The 15036-nt window shown below is 45.3% G+C and overlaps 2 protein-coding genes across 4 annotated transcripts; both read right to left on the bottom strand.

Moving 5' to 3' along the window:
* Positions 1 to 282: 282 nt before the first annotated feature.
* On the bottom strand, positions 283 to 1806 carry LOC123429507 (inactive protein RESTRICTED TEV MOVEMENT 2-like). Its single transcript, XM_045113538.1, has 2 exons — positions 1231 to 1806; positions 283 to 1023 (listed from the first exon to the last, which is right to left on the bottom strand). Exons 1-2 carry the CDS (start codon positions 1331 to 1333, stop codon positions 497 to 499), a joined length of 630 nt encoding a protein of 209 aa, XP_044969473.1. The 5' UTR covers positions 1334 to 1806; the 3' UTR covers positions 283 to 496.
* A 60-nt stretch (positions 1807 to 1866) lies between these two features.
* Positions 1867 to 14760, bottom strand: LOC123429483 (soluble starch synthase 2-1, chloroplastic/amyloplastic-like). 3 transcript variants are annotated; one of them, XM_045113520.1, is made up of 10 exons: positions 14349 to 14760; positions 13864 to 14097; positions 12626 to 12904; positions 12418 to 12538; positions 10547 to 10611; positions 8176 to 8253; positions 7988 to 8098; positions 7397 to 7459; positions 6927 to 7100; positions 1867 to 3303 (listed from the first exon to the last, which is right to left on the bottom strand). In XM_045113520.1, the coding sequence occupies exons 1-10, from the start codon at positions 14520 to 14522 to the stop codon at positions 2347 to 2349; spliced, it is 2256 nt and encodes a 751-aa protein (XP_044969455.1). In that variant the 5' UTR covers positions 14523 to 14760; the 3' UTR covers positions 1867 to 2346. The 3 variants fall into 3 exon arrangements, with proteins under 3 accessions (XP_044969455.1, XP_044969461.1, XP_044969448.1); XM_045113526.1 differs by having other exon boundaries at positions 7397 to 7441; positions 12626 to 12895; positions 14349 to 14759; XM_045113513.1 differs by having other exon boundaries at positions 7397 to 7441; positions 12418 to 12895.
* Between the last annotated feature and the right edge of the window lie 276 nt (positions 14761 to 15036).

Raw genomic sequence — 15036 nt, 5'->3', positions numbered from 1 at the left:
CATGAACTTGGTTGAATGATGTTTGTGAATCAAATTATATGCCATGTGTTTTATGTTGATGTGTGAAATTTATGTCCTAAATAAACAAATGTGAGCGTCGGCTGCTCGCAGGAGCTGCTGGAGCTGCGCCCGTGCTGAATTTTAACGCAGCTGCTGGAGCCAGCACTGCGATCCGCGCCAAACCTAGCGATGGACGCGCCGCAAATCAGATTTTAACTCGTCGCGCGTTGGACGCCTATTGAAGATGCTCTTATAGCCTTATATATATAGAGAGAGAGAGAATGAAATAAAAGGTGTACATGTTGGTATCAGACTAAAGAAGCCGTCATGATTCACAAATCTTTAGCAGCTGTAGTTTAGGTTTAGGACACAATTTACATATTCAATCGGACGATCGTTTAGCACTATCACACTTGCACGTCGATTGGCGCCAAATCGTTTAGGCTCCTCGGACGTGGAGTGTGGTCAACACTCAACACCTCTCCCTCTGCTCAGCTCATGGGCCGAAGCTGTACCTGACGTAGATGCCAAGGCTAAACAGGACAAGCACCGCGCCAACCACGGTAGTCACAAGCTTTCTCCGTTCAGGGAGGTAGCTGTATCCACGGCCTGAAGCCGGCGCCGGCGCCGGTGCCTCCACTCCGCGGACGTCGTGGGCAGGGGTACCTTGTCCTCGATCAAGGCGGCCACTGTCTTTCACCGCGTTGGCCCCGCGCTCCTCCGCCGACTGTCTCTGCACTTTCTCGTTTTCCTTGTCTCCTGCAGATGCATCAGCCTTTGCCGCCGGGGGCTCCTCCTTCTCTTTAACCGCGGCCGCCGGCCCGGTCCTTAGCCCGGGCATGGTGACCCGCACGACGCCGCCCTCGAACCTCGCGTGGATGCCCTTGACGTCGCAGCCGTCGGGCACGCTCAACTCCAGGCGGAAGCGGCTCCAGCGGTTGCCCGCGACGGCGCGCTCGCCGCGCACGACCACCAGCCCGTGGCTGCGGACCAGCTGCACCCTGATGTGCTCCTTCTTGTACCCTGCGATCGGCACAGGTTGTAAATCAGCGCATATAATCACTCGTCTCAAAAATAAGTGAGTCAAAAATGATTCTATTTTATATTAAAATTAATATAAAAGTGAGTCATTTTTAAGTCACAACAGAGGGAGTACAACTCGTGCCATGCGGCCGAACAAGTCAGCAAAGAAGAGGTAGGTACTGATATGTAGGGGGGTGCGGTGCGTACCTGCGGCGGTGAGATCAACGGAGAGGGTGTGGGTCGCCGGCTCGGTGACCATGTTGTGCGGCGGCACGAAGTCCTCGTACGCGCGGCCAGCGGTGGCGGCCATGACTGATTTCTCTTGAATAACTTGTTGGGCCAATGAGGCAGATGATGGAGGCACTGCTTGAGTGAGAGCTGATGCGTGGACGAATGAGAATGAACCAAATTGAAGCGGCGAAAACGGCTTTGGGACGCCGAGGAATCTAGCTGGTGAGTATGGGGTACTCCTACTTGGTTGCAAAGGCTGGCTACGCGCATATGCCTACATTTATATGGGTTGGGCTTGGACACTAGGGTTGCCGTGCCCTGCAGGCGGGGGAGGAAGAAACCTTTTCACGGAAGAGAAGAACTTGTGAGGTGAAGCAATCTGGTGGTGATACCTTGTGTCCTGTTCTGGACCACTTCTTCTCCAGCATCTCCTATGGGTTTGCCAACACGCACGATCGCTGCATGTGGCGGTTGGACATTCCCTCGACTGAAACATGCATGTCCCGGGACGCAAGCCACCGGCTGACCCTGACCCTGACCGTGACCGGCATTACAGACTCAAGCATGGTATAAAGCAGCATTGCAAAACCCAGACCAACGTGAAGGGGTGAATAAAACGAGAAACTACTCTAATCACATGGAACGCTCGAAACCAGGTAACCTCGTGCTACAATTGACTTTGCTCTAAGAAATGACGAGATGTAATGTACAGCCGACCTATCAAATAAACGAAGCAATGATTCCAGAGCTAGAGCATCTAACTAAGCTCATCCTGTGGGAACAGAGGCTGCTTCAGAAATGCATCACGTTTGCCGCTCAGTCATTCCTTCCATGGGGCGTTTACTGTGCCGTCCGCTGAATCTTCCATGTGCTGCTTAAACCTCCTCCAAGAACCACCTCTTCAGCATCTTTCGCCTAGGAAGTAGGCTAACAGTTGCCTTGGTGGGAATGACTTGGGCTCTGACAGGAAAGATTTCGTCTTTCCAGTTTCAACCAACATGCTCAACTTGGGATACTGGGCAAACACACAAGAAAAGTGTCTTCCCGTCTGTGAATGACAACCATCAGTGGGCTCGTGGATCAACTCACCAGTCACCACTGATACTTGGCAGCAACAAGAACCTCCTCATAGCGTTTAGCAGCAGTATCCCAGCTTAGGTCCTGCACCATCCCTCTCCTCCGGAGTCCCTCCCAGCTAGACTTGTAGTTCCTGTACGTGTTCAGGCAGTGCCCCAGCGCATCGATCATCCTGTTCGCTTCCGCATTTTCAAAAGTCCAGCCAAGCCCAGCCTCCTCATAGGGATTATAGGGCTGGACGGTGTCTCGAAGGCCACCCACCGCATGCACCACCGGCACGGTCCCATACATCATCGCATAGAGCTGGTTCAACCCACACGGCTCAAACCTCGACGGCATCAACAGTACATCAGCTCCTGCAGTCATACGATGAGCCAACCTGACGGAGAAACCAACCCACCCCCTAACTCTGTCGTAATGCTGACTTTCAAGCCTCCTCAACGTGTCTTCCAGGTCTTGCCTTCCGGTGCCCAGCAGTATTACCTGTACATCTTGACCAGTTATCCATGGCATTGCTTCTGCTATCAGGTCTACGCCTTTTTGATTTTCTAGCCGTCCAATGAAAGCAATCACGGGAACATCCCCACGGACCGGAAGACCAAGCTCTCTCTGCAATGCTGCTTTACACTGTGCTTTACCTGCTTCAACAGTTTCCAGAGAATAGTTGCAGTATCCATCTGATTTCAGGTGGACATCACACCTAGGATTCCAATCAGTGGTATCGATACCATTTACAATGCCTTGGAATTTCCAATCACTTTCGTTTATGATCCCATGAAGGCCCCAACCACCTTCAGGAGTTTTGAGCTCCCATGCATAACCATGGCTTACAGTAAGTAAACGGTCTGCAGCTTTAATTCCAGCGGCAAATATGTTTAGATGATCACCTCCAAATGGGTCATGATGTTTGAAAAGGTCCATGTAGTTACTGGGCAAATCCAGGTAACTGAAATCGTCCAAGGAGCCACGGCCCTGGAACAGAAATTAAAGTTAACTCATCTGGATGGATCATATGTTTGATGGGAAATAATCATTACTAGAAGGACTGGACGTGCTTGGCTGCGCTGTTAGATTAAAAAAAAACTAATCATTATGTTTCAAAATACAATGTGTGTTGCTTTTTTTAAATGTCAAACCTTTTTAATTTGATTAAATTTGTAGATAAATATATCAAAATCCATAATATCAAATTGTTGTGACTTGATTCATTGTTAAATGAATTTTCATATTTTTATTTTATATTATGGATGTCGGTGAGCCATGACTTGGCTTCGAGATCTTATGGGTTTCAACTCTAGCCTACCCCAACTTGTTTGGGACTGAAAGGCTTGGTTGTTGTTGTATTATGGATGTCGGTATTTTTGCTCTCAACTTGGTCAAGGTTGAAGAATTTAACTTTCCAAGAAATTAATACCCCTTATAATTTGAAACTAATGGAATATTTCGTTTGAGGGGGGGGGGGGGGCATAGTGTGTTTTATTTTTATTTATAATTCGGTAATTTGATGGGCCTTTCATGGTGTGATTCTATATTATATGCCAACCAACCTTGTATATGTGGGAAAATTGCTACTCGGCGGCTGCATGAGCGTGATTGATATGTTTTTATAGGCTGGTTGTTGTTGATTGATTTGAAAAACTGTTGGTTCGGTCAAAATAGTAAACCAAACCCATTAGGAAGTATAGTGTATTTGTCTAAAGAATTGAACGAGTGAGTTCTAAGAAATTGTTGACCCGGTCAAAATCGGGTGACCCAATTTTAATTGGAGTCTTGAAGACCTCAATTGAATGTGGACTTTTTAAAACTAAGGAGCATAGTGTTATAGAGGTATAAATAAAATAATTAAATAAGGGAGCTTTGAGAAATTGTTGACCAAGTCAAAAGCGGGTGTCACAATGTCAATTGGAGACCCCAACTGAATGTGGACTCTCCAATTCTAGGGAGATTAGTGTTAAGTACTCCCTCCGTTCCTAAATATAAGTCTTTGTAGAGATTTCACTAGTGGACTACATACGGATGTATATAGACATACTTTAGAGTATAGATTCAATCATTTTGCTTCGTATGTAGACCCTTAATGAAATCGCTTAAAAGACTTATATTTAGGAACGGAGGGAGTATATTATAGTATATATCAAAGCAACAAACAGACTAGGATTACAAATTTACACTATAGAACTACCCAAGGCTGCAAACAGAAGATATTATAATGACAACATAAGCTAACTGATACTGTTTTGGTCATCTGTAAATGTAAGGAACTACTTTTATGAAGACAATGTACACTAACGGATAGTGTGATACATTGTGCTCTCCAGTAAAAAAAACGTCTTTTCAAGATCCCTTGTGAGGATAGGATGCACATGTTTTGTTATATGAGTGATGAATGGCTTTCTTTTTGTGAATTTGCAAAATTAAAGCCCCTAACAGCATTCCAGAAACCACACCCATCTTGATGACATTGTTTGCATGTCATGTTAAGGGCATCTCCAACGCGGACCCTCAAATCACCCGCAACCGTCCGGACCGAGCTGTCCGGACGCATTTTGCCATCCAACACAGTCCCGCATCAGTCCGCTGACGCATCCGGCTGTCCGTTTTCCTGCAAAACGGAAGCAGACAGGGGGAGGGGGCTTTGCGGGAGTCCGGACCGCTGCCACGTAGGACTCCCACAGCCTCCGGATCCACTTCTCCCCCCCCCCCTTGCTTCCATCCGCACCCTCCTCGTCTGACGTTGTTATTGTACCTCTTCGCCCGCCGCCCAAGCATCCTCGGACGTCCGCAGCCCCCACCAATGCGCCTGCCCGCCTTGGACCCATGATCCTTCCGTAGCCAGGTACCCTCTGCCCCCCTGCCGACGCCATCCATAACGGACACCACACCCGGCAGGTGTTCGGTCAAATGCCATTGAGCCTTTTTGTTGAACTTTTCTTGTTTCCTAGAGTAATTCGACGTCGGGGTACTCGGTGATCGAGGATGAGTTGTTGTGTGATGACTGGTTGGTCGTATTTTGCGGACTTTGTACGCAGGAACTCAAGGGCACGACATTTTGGCAACGCGTGCATGCTTCGTTTCATGAGCAAAAGAGAACTTCTCACCCTACGACATGCATGTCATCCATGAACGCAATGTGAAGGGGGGGGGGAGGGGGCTTTGCTGGAGTCCGGACCGCTGCCACGTAGGACTTCGGCAACCCCGGCCCATAGAAATCCCCTTCCGCGTCCACTTCTCGTCCGCTTCGCCCCTGCTCCCCCCTTGCTTCCATCCGCACCCTCCTCGTCTGACGCCGTTATTGTACCTCTCCGACCGACGCCTAGGCATCCTCGGACATCTGCAGCCCCCACCAACGCGCCTGCCCGCCTTGGACTATGCCGCCGTCCACGCAGGATCCTTTCATAGCCAGGTACCCTCCGCCCCCCTACCGACGCCGTCCATAGCGAACACCACGCCCGGCAGGTTTTCGGTCAAATGCCATTGAGCCTTTTCGTTGAACTTTTGCTATTTTCATAGAGTTCATAGAGTAATTCGATGGCGGGGTACTCGGTGATCGAGGATGAGTTGTTGTGTGATGACTGGTTAGTCGTATTCTGCGGGCTTTGTATGCAGGAACTCAAGGGAACAACGTTTTGGCAGCGCGTGCATGCTTCGCTTCATGAGCAAAAGAGAACTCACCCTACGACATGCATGTCCTCTATGAACGCAATGTGAAGTCGATATCACATCGATGGTACACCATCTGCAACTACGTCATGAAGTGTTGCGGTGTGATTCATTGAGTGGAGACAATGTGACCATTGGGCGCCTCAACCATGGAGATCATAAGTTTTGCTTCTTGCTGCTCTGCATGTTGGTCAATTCATTCGTTCACTCAATATTGCTCTACACGTTTGTATAGCCTGCACGTGACGTCGTGTTGTACTGTAGGACCGAGGGCAAGCCATTCACGCACATACATTGTTGGATGAAGCTCAAGGGGCAGTATGTGTAGATGACATGTGCCAATTCTGACTCGAGTATCGTAGAATTTGGAATCGGTGAATTCAAAAAACTTGTTGAACATCCAGTTATCTCGGATGTAATATTTACATTTAAACCATTGTTGTACTAGGGATATTTGCATGTTATTTATAGATGAATTGTGATATTTTCTATATTTATTTTGATTGTTGCTGTCTTAGAAAAAAACAAGGGCGGACATTTTTGGGACAAGATTGGATGGCTAGCTACCACATCAGTGTCCGCGGACAAATAGTGTGTTAGTTTTGGGGGTTGGCGTTGCAGATGCCCTAACCTTGAAATTTAACATTTGAGATGTCTATTTTGGTGTTGCATAAGTAATGATACACGAAAAGCAAATTTATTTTCATAAAAGACTGTCTATTTATTTAACAGGAAACTAGAAATACTATGCTTTATATATTCATAGCATTGGCCAACAAGGACAAATATGCAGTATGTGGATGTTTGTCATAGAAGATACCTTCTATAGAACGGCCATTTCCATGTAAAATCCATGGAATACGTAGCAAAAGAGTGCGACAAATACTGAAATACATATCAGATAAAAAGGTGAGATTAAGGAGAAGAAACGTTACCTGATGTGCTATATTGTGTATCACAAGGACAGAGCGGGCATATATCATGAAACCATTGTCACGATAATAAGCCTTCAAATAAACAGGCAGTAATGCAGTGTGCCAATCATTTGCAATGAATACTAGATTTCCATCACCATAGCAAAAACCACCACATGGAACACACCATGGAGCCTAGATCAAGGTGATTATGTTTTCTATAAGCATACTGAGGAAGAAAGATGCCAATCATAGAAAAAGCAGAGCAAAACAATGTTAATGTACTCCCTCCGTTCCTAAATATAAGTCTTTTAAGATATTTCATTATGAGTCTACATACGAAAGATGCCAATCTCTTTAAGGACTTATATTTAGGAACGGAGGGAGTACATGTTAGTGTTGGTGTACTTATTTCCATGAAATAAATTTACATGTTCTTATGGAGTGTCCGTGCCTGGAGAGAGAAATGGTTTAGTCGCAAGAGAATTTACCTCTACAGCTGCTTTGCACAGCAAGATCATTCGTTTCAAGATATCCTGCAGAAAAAAATTGACCTACTCATCTCAATAATAAGCAACCCCAAAAGGCAGAGAAAAGACAACTGGCTGCTACAACATAAATAACATCTCAGCTTTTGCAAATATGCAATGTAGTATAGTAAGGCCCTGTTTGGATTCATCCAGTTTATATAATCTGGTTTTTATAAGCTATTATGTTTCCAAACAGGGCAGTTTATACTATAGATTATAAAAACTAGATGACCAGATTATTAAAAACTCATAAGCTACTCTAACCCAGCTAAAATCAGATTATGGATTAATAAAGACATGTTACCCTTATTAACTTTGAGCTATTTACAAGGTACTGCCACCGCACCGTTTTCCCATCGCAAAAAAAAACAGAGGGCAAACATGTCATTGCACAATTTAAAAGCTGGTTTACAGTTTATATAATCTGGCCTCCAAACATGCCCACCTAGATTATTTTTATAAACCAGTTTATATAATCTATGTTCATAAACCAGATTATTATAATCTATTATGGTTCCAAACAGGGCCTAAGCAGAATATTAAATTACTTACTGTTCGGTCTCCGCCATAAATTTCACTCTCAACATTGTGAAAGATAGGATTGTCGATAAATACAAAATCCACGCCATCTATGTATGCATGATGATACTTTACCTCCATATCCTGTACAAAGAACGTGTTTTCAAAAGGAACTATACTATCACAAGATAAAGCTATTATGACAGAAGAGGGAAAAACACCTGCCCTGCGACCTGGTACCTCTTTGGTTCTCCTATTTGGTGAGGTTCTTCATAGTTTCCATACATTGGTACTATAGCCTGTAAATGTATACATGTAAACAAGTTATCAAAGCTACAACTGAAAGGTAGTCTATTTAGTATTCAAGTACTTCCACGGTTCCACCTCCCTCCCCCCCACACCCCGCGACCAAGCGGCTCAGCTGTCAAAGGTGACTTGCGAGACGGTACAAACCTGTAGCAAGGCCTTTCCCGCATCCTTTGGTCGCCATATTCTGGCTGCGTCGTGTCACTAAGGTCCCATCCCATGTCTCCTCTGTGGGTGGTCGATTGCGCCAATGGGGTTCAACAGGTGGCCCAGATCTGTGTGACCAGCGCTCCATCAGATCTGGCCGGCATCTTGCCCCTTTGCTGCCGGGCACCTCTCCGGCCTGACAGCTGCAGGTAGCTAGTTGGAGGCAGCAGGCGGCAGTGGCCTGCTGGTGGTGCTGCAGGTGACTCCCCTGCCCTTAGACGTGACTGTGCTAATCTCTTCTCTGAGGCGGTGGACAACTTCAGCAAGCTGCCTTCACCTTGCTCCTGGTGGGCCGGCGCACGAGGACGTCGGGTCCTTTTGGGGTGTGTGTGTGGGGGGGGGGGGGGGGGCTATGTGACATCGTAGCTTTAAAAGTTGACAGCACTACTCATATCAACAAGATGCATCTTCTTTTCTAGAAGCTCATCTCCTAAGAACCTTCTGGTTAAGCATGCTTGGCTGGGAGCAATATGGGGATGGTTGATCGATCAGAAAGTTTCCCAGAGTAAAGACAAAGTGTGCCGGAAAGACTTGTGTTGGTCTGTGGGGCCAGTCTTGAGCCTAGTTGATAGCCAGGGGTAATGACTGCCAGCCCAGGGGTGGCTGGGGCGTTACACCTCTCACTCCTGGTGGAGAGCAAAGATATCGGTTCTCTATGCAAGGTGTTGGGCTTCTACAGCCCAAATATGTCGAAGGACTTGTGTTGGTCTGTGGAGCAGTTGAGCCTAGATGATAACCAGGAGTAATGACAGCCAACTCAGGGGTGGCTTGGGGTGTTACACCTCTAACTCCTGGTGCCGAGTGAAGATGTCGGTCCTCTACCCAGGGCTTTGGGCTTCTGCAGCCCAATGTACACTGCTAATACATCATTCTTTCTGTTAAGAGTTAATTCCATCTTTTACACCTAAGTTTGATCATTTTGAAAGAATTTACCCCGTTTAAGGAAAAATCTTTCATTTTACTCCATTTAACCACACTTCTGCCGGTGTTTACCCACTACCACCGCCGTCAACTAGAGAAGCACATCGCTGGACTTAAGTGAGACCGGCTAGCCCCCCATTGCCATCAACCCGCATGTCGCCTGACGTGTACATCTTTGTGTGTGTTCCGTGAGTTCCCCGGTGATAAATCAATCAGCTAGAGTTGGCTAGCCAGCCTTGCTGCGTACGTGAGCCAACCTCTAGGGAGACTCGGTCAAGTTCCTGCGCACATGCTTTGTCTTGTGTACTTGCACGTCTTGCCGGAGTTATCAAATCTCTAAGCTTCGCTAGCATGTAGTTCGTGTATGACTGGAAAGTACTCATGAGCTGCGTAAACATGCATAGCCCAAAAAAAACATAGCCTGCCGGTAGAGACATGAGAGGAAGGTGACCAGGACAGCGGTGATGTGGTGACCCATATATCATTTTCGTGGCACACCATATAAACAATGATATGTATGTCCTACTTGTGAAACAACAACAAAGCTTTTACTCCCAAACAAGTTGAGGTAGGCTAGAGCTAAAGCCCATAAGATCTCGAAACCAACTCATGGTTCTGGCATGTGGACCGGGCTATGGCTAGTTCTTTGGAGATTACCCGGGCTTGGGACCGGCTATGTTGAGACAACATAGGCGGAGTTGTACATCTGACTTGTGAAAGCACTAGAAAATTTGGAAGGGTAAAAAGTGGCAGGAGTTTGGTTAAATGGAGTAAAATGGAGGAGTTTCTTTTAAATTGGGAAAAATATGTCAAGAACCCAAAACTTGGGGGTAAAATATGAAATTTACTCTTTTGTTAATGACTCATTTTACATGAGACTAAATGTAATGATTACCACAACTGTTTACTCATGAAATATTCATTCAGGTTTTACTGGGCACAAACATCATGATACCTATGAGTTTCTCTTGCCAGTTTTATTCAGTTGGCGACATAAGTTTCCAATTTTAGGTCATTTACCGGTTTAATAAGCTACTTCATGAACGTTAAACATCATCTGCTTATCTTCCATGCTGACTTGCGGCATTTACCAACTGTTAGCAGCTTAGTTGAGTCTCTATTCACAATATCATCATAAGGCGGCTTATAGAAACATACCATGACACGATGACCTCTCTTTGACAAAGCCTTAGGCAAAGCTCCAGCAACATCCCCAAGTCCACCTGCAGAAGATTAAAAACATGGTTACAGCTCCCTTAGTAAGCCATTAGAAACGAAATGAGCAATGTCTTCAGGCTTGAAATCATGTGCAGCTATGTATACTTATTATATTATACAGCAATGAAAATTGTGCTCGCTCGTCTGATTACCGAACTGACTTTCAGCTTAATGATAACATTTGCACAGATTTCATACGACCTCCAAAAAATAGAAACAAAACAAGGGATGCTGACTATTAGCAGAAGCTAACCCACTTTTTTTTGCAAAGAAAGCCTTTACAGAGTTGGTTTCAGTGAATTAGAGAAACATAAAAGGACAGCTATAAATCAACAAAAGGCATGGATAGACCATTTAACTTGTTAATCACTTCTGAATTTATCTTCTAGGAGAAGTAAGCATGAATAGGAGCTCAAGTGATGAATCAGGAACTTGTGGCTCAGGATGAGTGCCAAACTCAAGAATGAGGCACCACTTGAGAGTACGGTATCATTTCATGAAGCTACTTTAACTTTTTTTTTTGGAGGGGTAAAGGGGGCTATCAAATAACTGAAAACATCCTCTTCAGAATCACAACAACAAAGTTGCCATATATGGAAAATATTCTGCATAATTAACTTATTGCACAGCTTAGCCTACTCAGGCAGAGCTCAAACTCAACTAACAGGTGATAAATAGGTAACATCATCAGATGGGAAACTGAAATGTCGTTCTACTTAAGTGCAAGCAACGTGGGCCTGGGATATTATTAGGCCAGGTTTAGGAGTTGATTTGAACCAGAAGTGTTTGCTGCTTTTCTGAATATCCAATTCCAAGGTATAGCATGCATGCACCTTTACCAAGAGGAAAACACTATCCAGATATATGGATCTGCTCAGCATCCAAGCAGATCACATCCAAACAAAATCCATTGTGCCTTGCTTTCTGTGAACGCCTGCTCAATGACTGAGAAACTTCGCTCAGTGCCAAGCCGTCTTCAGTCATCCAAGTGACAGCCTGACAGGAACCAACATCTAGTTCATGTAGTTATGAAGAGAAAAAGTTGCGTAGAAATCGTGACTCTTCTAAACATTAGATGATGACAAAAATCCATTCCTTTGGTTAAATCCATGTCCTAATGCACTAAGCGGGAAGTATCTACAAACTGCTACGCAGTTTTTTTCTAAGATGACAGAGCAAGCCAGAAAGTAGCCCAGCTTGCTTCCAATTTTGTAATTTTCACGAGAAACTGTAGGGATGGCCCTGACAAGAGTAAAAAAATTCTATAGTGATCCATTGGAATAGGTCTCAGGTACTACAGCAGCCATTAAATAGTGGCAATGAGTCAATGGCCCCTTCTCCGCTATGATGTGCTATTTAAAATAGTAGTACTAGGCTAGAAGCTAGAAGGTGGGGGTGTGTGCATGGGCGTGTGCTTCTTCTTGTGCCTTCAGGTATCACTGCAGTCGTCTGGATGAGCAATAGGATAACTTAGTATGCATACCCTCCGTATTTCTCGTATTCTTCCTCGATTATAGCTATTACCAGCAACTATGGATGTGAACGCACATATAACTTGAATAGGTAACACTCGTGGAAATATTAAAGTGAGAAACTACAGCATAAAATGCATAACCTCCAATATGTAAAGCAGAACATTTTGCAAAAAAAAATTATACACCCCTAAGAAATACTTAATTAACACTGGGCCGAAAGGGGTATTATGTTCGGGCCACATTCTCCAGTTTCCATCCTAGAGGTGCTAAGTTTGGATCTGCAATTTTAGAAATAAAAAAGCTTGGAAAACTGAAGCTTTATTAAACCGTTCTTGCCTGTTTTCGACCAAGGAGCACATTCTGCAGCTACCAATATGATATTCATATCTTCTACAGCGGCCGAAGAAGATGAATTGTCATTTATTTCCTCAGTAACTGAGTGTCCCCTTTCATAATCCTGCTCCATACCATTAACAGATTGTGGTTCATATACGTTGGGAGCAGCACTAGAGAAAGTTTTGTACAGGTAGTAAACATAGCTGACCTTGCTATATGATCCATTAACATCAGTGTTGGAAAGTTTGCCTTCTAAACTTCCATAGTATTCATGCTGGCCACTAATAGATTCTCCATGAGTTGAACGGATTTCGGACTTTTGTGAACGCCTGTCAAGGTACATCTGAAGATCATAGCCAATCTCTTCGCCCTCTGAAACTGCACCCGGACGTGAAAAGGGACTACCACTGGATGGCTCTTGCTCATTATGAATGGAGCTGGCCTCAATAATAGAGATGAGCTTCTTCTTTTCTGATATCTGAATAAGCTGGCCGCGTATTACAATTCAAACCACAATGGTTTCACAAATAATAAATTATACAATAGATGATGAGCTTCATATGGTATAATGCAAGTAAATAAACAATAACACATACATAATGTAATGTGAATTGCATATCATTCGTGCAAACATAAAGGTAAGAGTACTAATAATTCCAGAAATAGGCAAATGATGAGCATAAATAGTTAGAAGTACACTGCAAGGTCATTTACAAAGATATTGGTGCATTGCAATCTGTAACCAATATGCAATCAGACACATTTCCGATTCCAGCACACCTTATGCAGTAGATTCTGTGTGTCAGCATTTCTAATTTCCTTCTAAAGGTGGTGAGGCAAATTACTCATTGGTAACACATACCCTGTTGGGCTGTTACCAGCAGCCTACCCCTGACAACCATGTTCCTCGGAATTGTAACCATTCCAGTTGTGCATAAACCATTTGCTTAGAATGCACATGTGGTTCAGTCTAGCGTCTGAAATTTGGGCTAAAAAGGGTTACTAGTTCAACTTCCGGGAGGCACCGCAACAGATACAAGGAGGGCAAGAGTATGCCATTTCGACTTAACTTGGAGGTCTGGCATTTTTCAGTGTAACTGAGCTTAATGGGTGATCTACCGACTAAAGTAAGACATAGTTTAGGAAGTTCATATCCGCATTTATCATTTTCACAAAGTGATCCCGTATATGCACCTAAAAGACATTTTTTATATATGAAGGAAGGTCATGTGATGTGATAATGCTGTGTCCTTAACAAAATTCACTAGGCAGTTTAGTCTCACTAATTGCTGTAACCATGCCATGACCTGGATTAGAACTTCAGGCACAAATGTTGGGTAACAATATTTTTCAGAAAATGAGTAGTACTCCACACCGATTAGAGCATGAAGAAGAAATGTATGGAGAAATGCATTTCATTCGAGAAACGAAACGTGCAAATGATACCTGATCAAGTAGATCTCTGTGCCTCGCCAGCACCTCTCTGCTCTTACGGATGGTGGCGCGGAGGGCCTCATTGGAAACACGGACTCCGTTGTCGTCGTGGTCGACATCCTCGCCAACTTGATTCACAGCATCGTCATGTGCCCCAGCGGCGCATAAACCCTTTCTCGACCCCCTTTTAGTCCAACCCCTGAGCACCGCCGGCCACCCATAGACACCATTGACGCGAAACCTCACCTACAAAGCACACATTTCACGGGACAGGAAATCAGCAACCCGGCAGGAAAATAGCAAGAGGTACGAATCCCATTAAATAAAAACTGCGATGCGGCACCGATCGCATCAATCTCAAACACAGCAAACAGCTAGGGTTGACCCGACTCGTAAACCGGCTCTCCAAGTAGACGAAGAGCAACTCGATGACTGAGAAACTCTGGCGACGCGTTCCAAGCGAATAGGAGGAGGAGGCGAGACAAGGCGATGCTCACGGGACGGGCGGCCGCAGGGCGGCGGCGGGGGGCTCGAACAGACGGGCGCTGGAGTCGGCCGTGGCAGTGGCAGGAGGAGAAGGGGGAGGCCGCGGCGGTAGGACGGGGAGAAGCGCCGTGGCGAATCAGAGCCGCGGGGGGCGGGGCGAAGAAGGAGGGGGAGGTGGCCGCCATTGGAAGACTCCTTCCACTGGAAGGCTCCCACTCACTGCCAGCGTGCTGCTGCTCTGGTGCTGATCCGAATTCCCGGGTGTGAGGTGAGGGTGGAGACTGGAGACTGGAGATCGGGGAAGAAGGCAGTGGGGTCAGAGATTTCTCCGGTTCACTGGTTACTACTCCACCGTGTTTGGACTTCGGACTCACTTTGGACTTTGGAGTTGGTTTCTCCTATAGCATTTGCAGCCGCACGAGGGCACCACCAACGTGCGGCGTGCGTGCATATCACGTCCCCTCTTTGATTTGAAGGATTTTGAAAACGCAGGAACAGGAAAAATAGAGGGTTGAAGTGGTATGTCCATTTGAACCCTATAGGATTAGGAAGGAGTGTTTGATGTCACAGAAAAAAACAAAAGAATTGTAAAAAGTGGTTGGAGTGGATGTTTGATTTCCTATGAAATGTAGTACAAAAGATTCCATAGGAAAAATTCCTATTGGATCCAATCCTATGAATCAAAGGACCAATGCAGGA

This window comes from Hordeum vulgare, chromosome 1H, assembly GCF_904849725.1.
Source record: "Hordeum vulgare subsp. vulgare chromosome 1H, MorexV3_pseudomolecules_assembly, whole genome shotgun sequence".
In the NCBI taxonomy this organism is placed as follows: Eukaryota; Viridiplantae; Streptophyta; class Magnoliopsida; order Poales; family Poaceae; genus Hordeum; species Hordeum vulgare.
Note: the sequence above shows the minus strand (reverse complement) of the source record. Positions and strands in the feature narration are given on the sequence as shown.

Coding starts and splice junctions, on each gene's coding strand:
- LOC123429483 (XM_045113513.1), bottom strand. CDS start 14,522: ATGGCGGCCACCTCCCCCTCCTTCTTCGCCCCGCCCCCCGCGGCTCTG. Junction 14,098..14,348: donor GCCCTGCGGCCGCCCGTCCC/GTGAGCATCGCC, acceptor TGTGCTTTGTAG/GTGAGGTTTCGCGTCAATGG. Junction 8,254..10,546: donor AGAGAGGTCATCGTGTCATG/GTATGTTTCTAT, acceptor ATACATTTACAG/GCTATAGTACCAATGTATGG.
- LOC123429507 (XM_045113538.1), bottom strand. CDS start 1,333: ATGGCCGCCACCGCTGGCCGCGCGTACGAGGACTTCGTGCCGCCGCAC. Junction 1,024..1,230: donor CGTTGATCTCACCGCCGCAG/GTACGCACCGCA, acceptor TGCCGATCGCAG/GGTACAAGAAGGAGCACATC.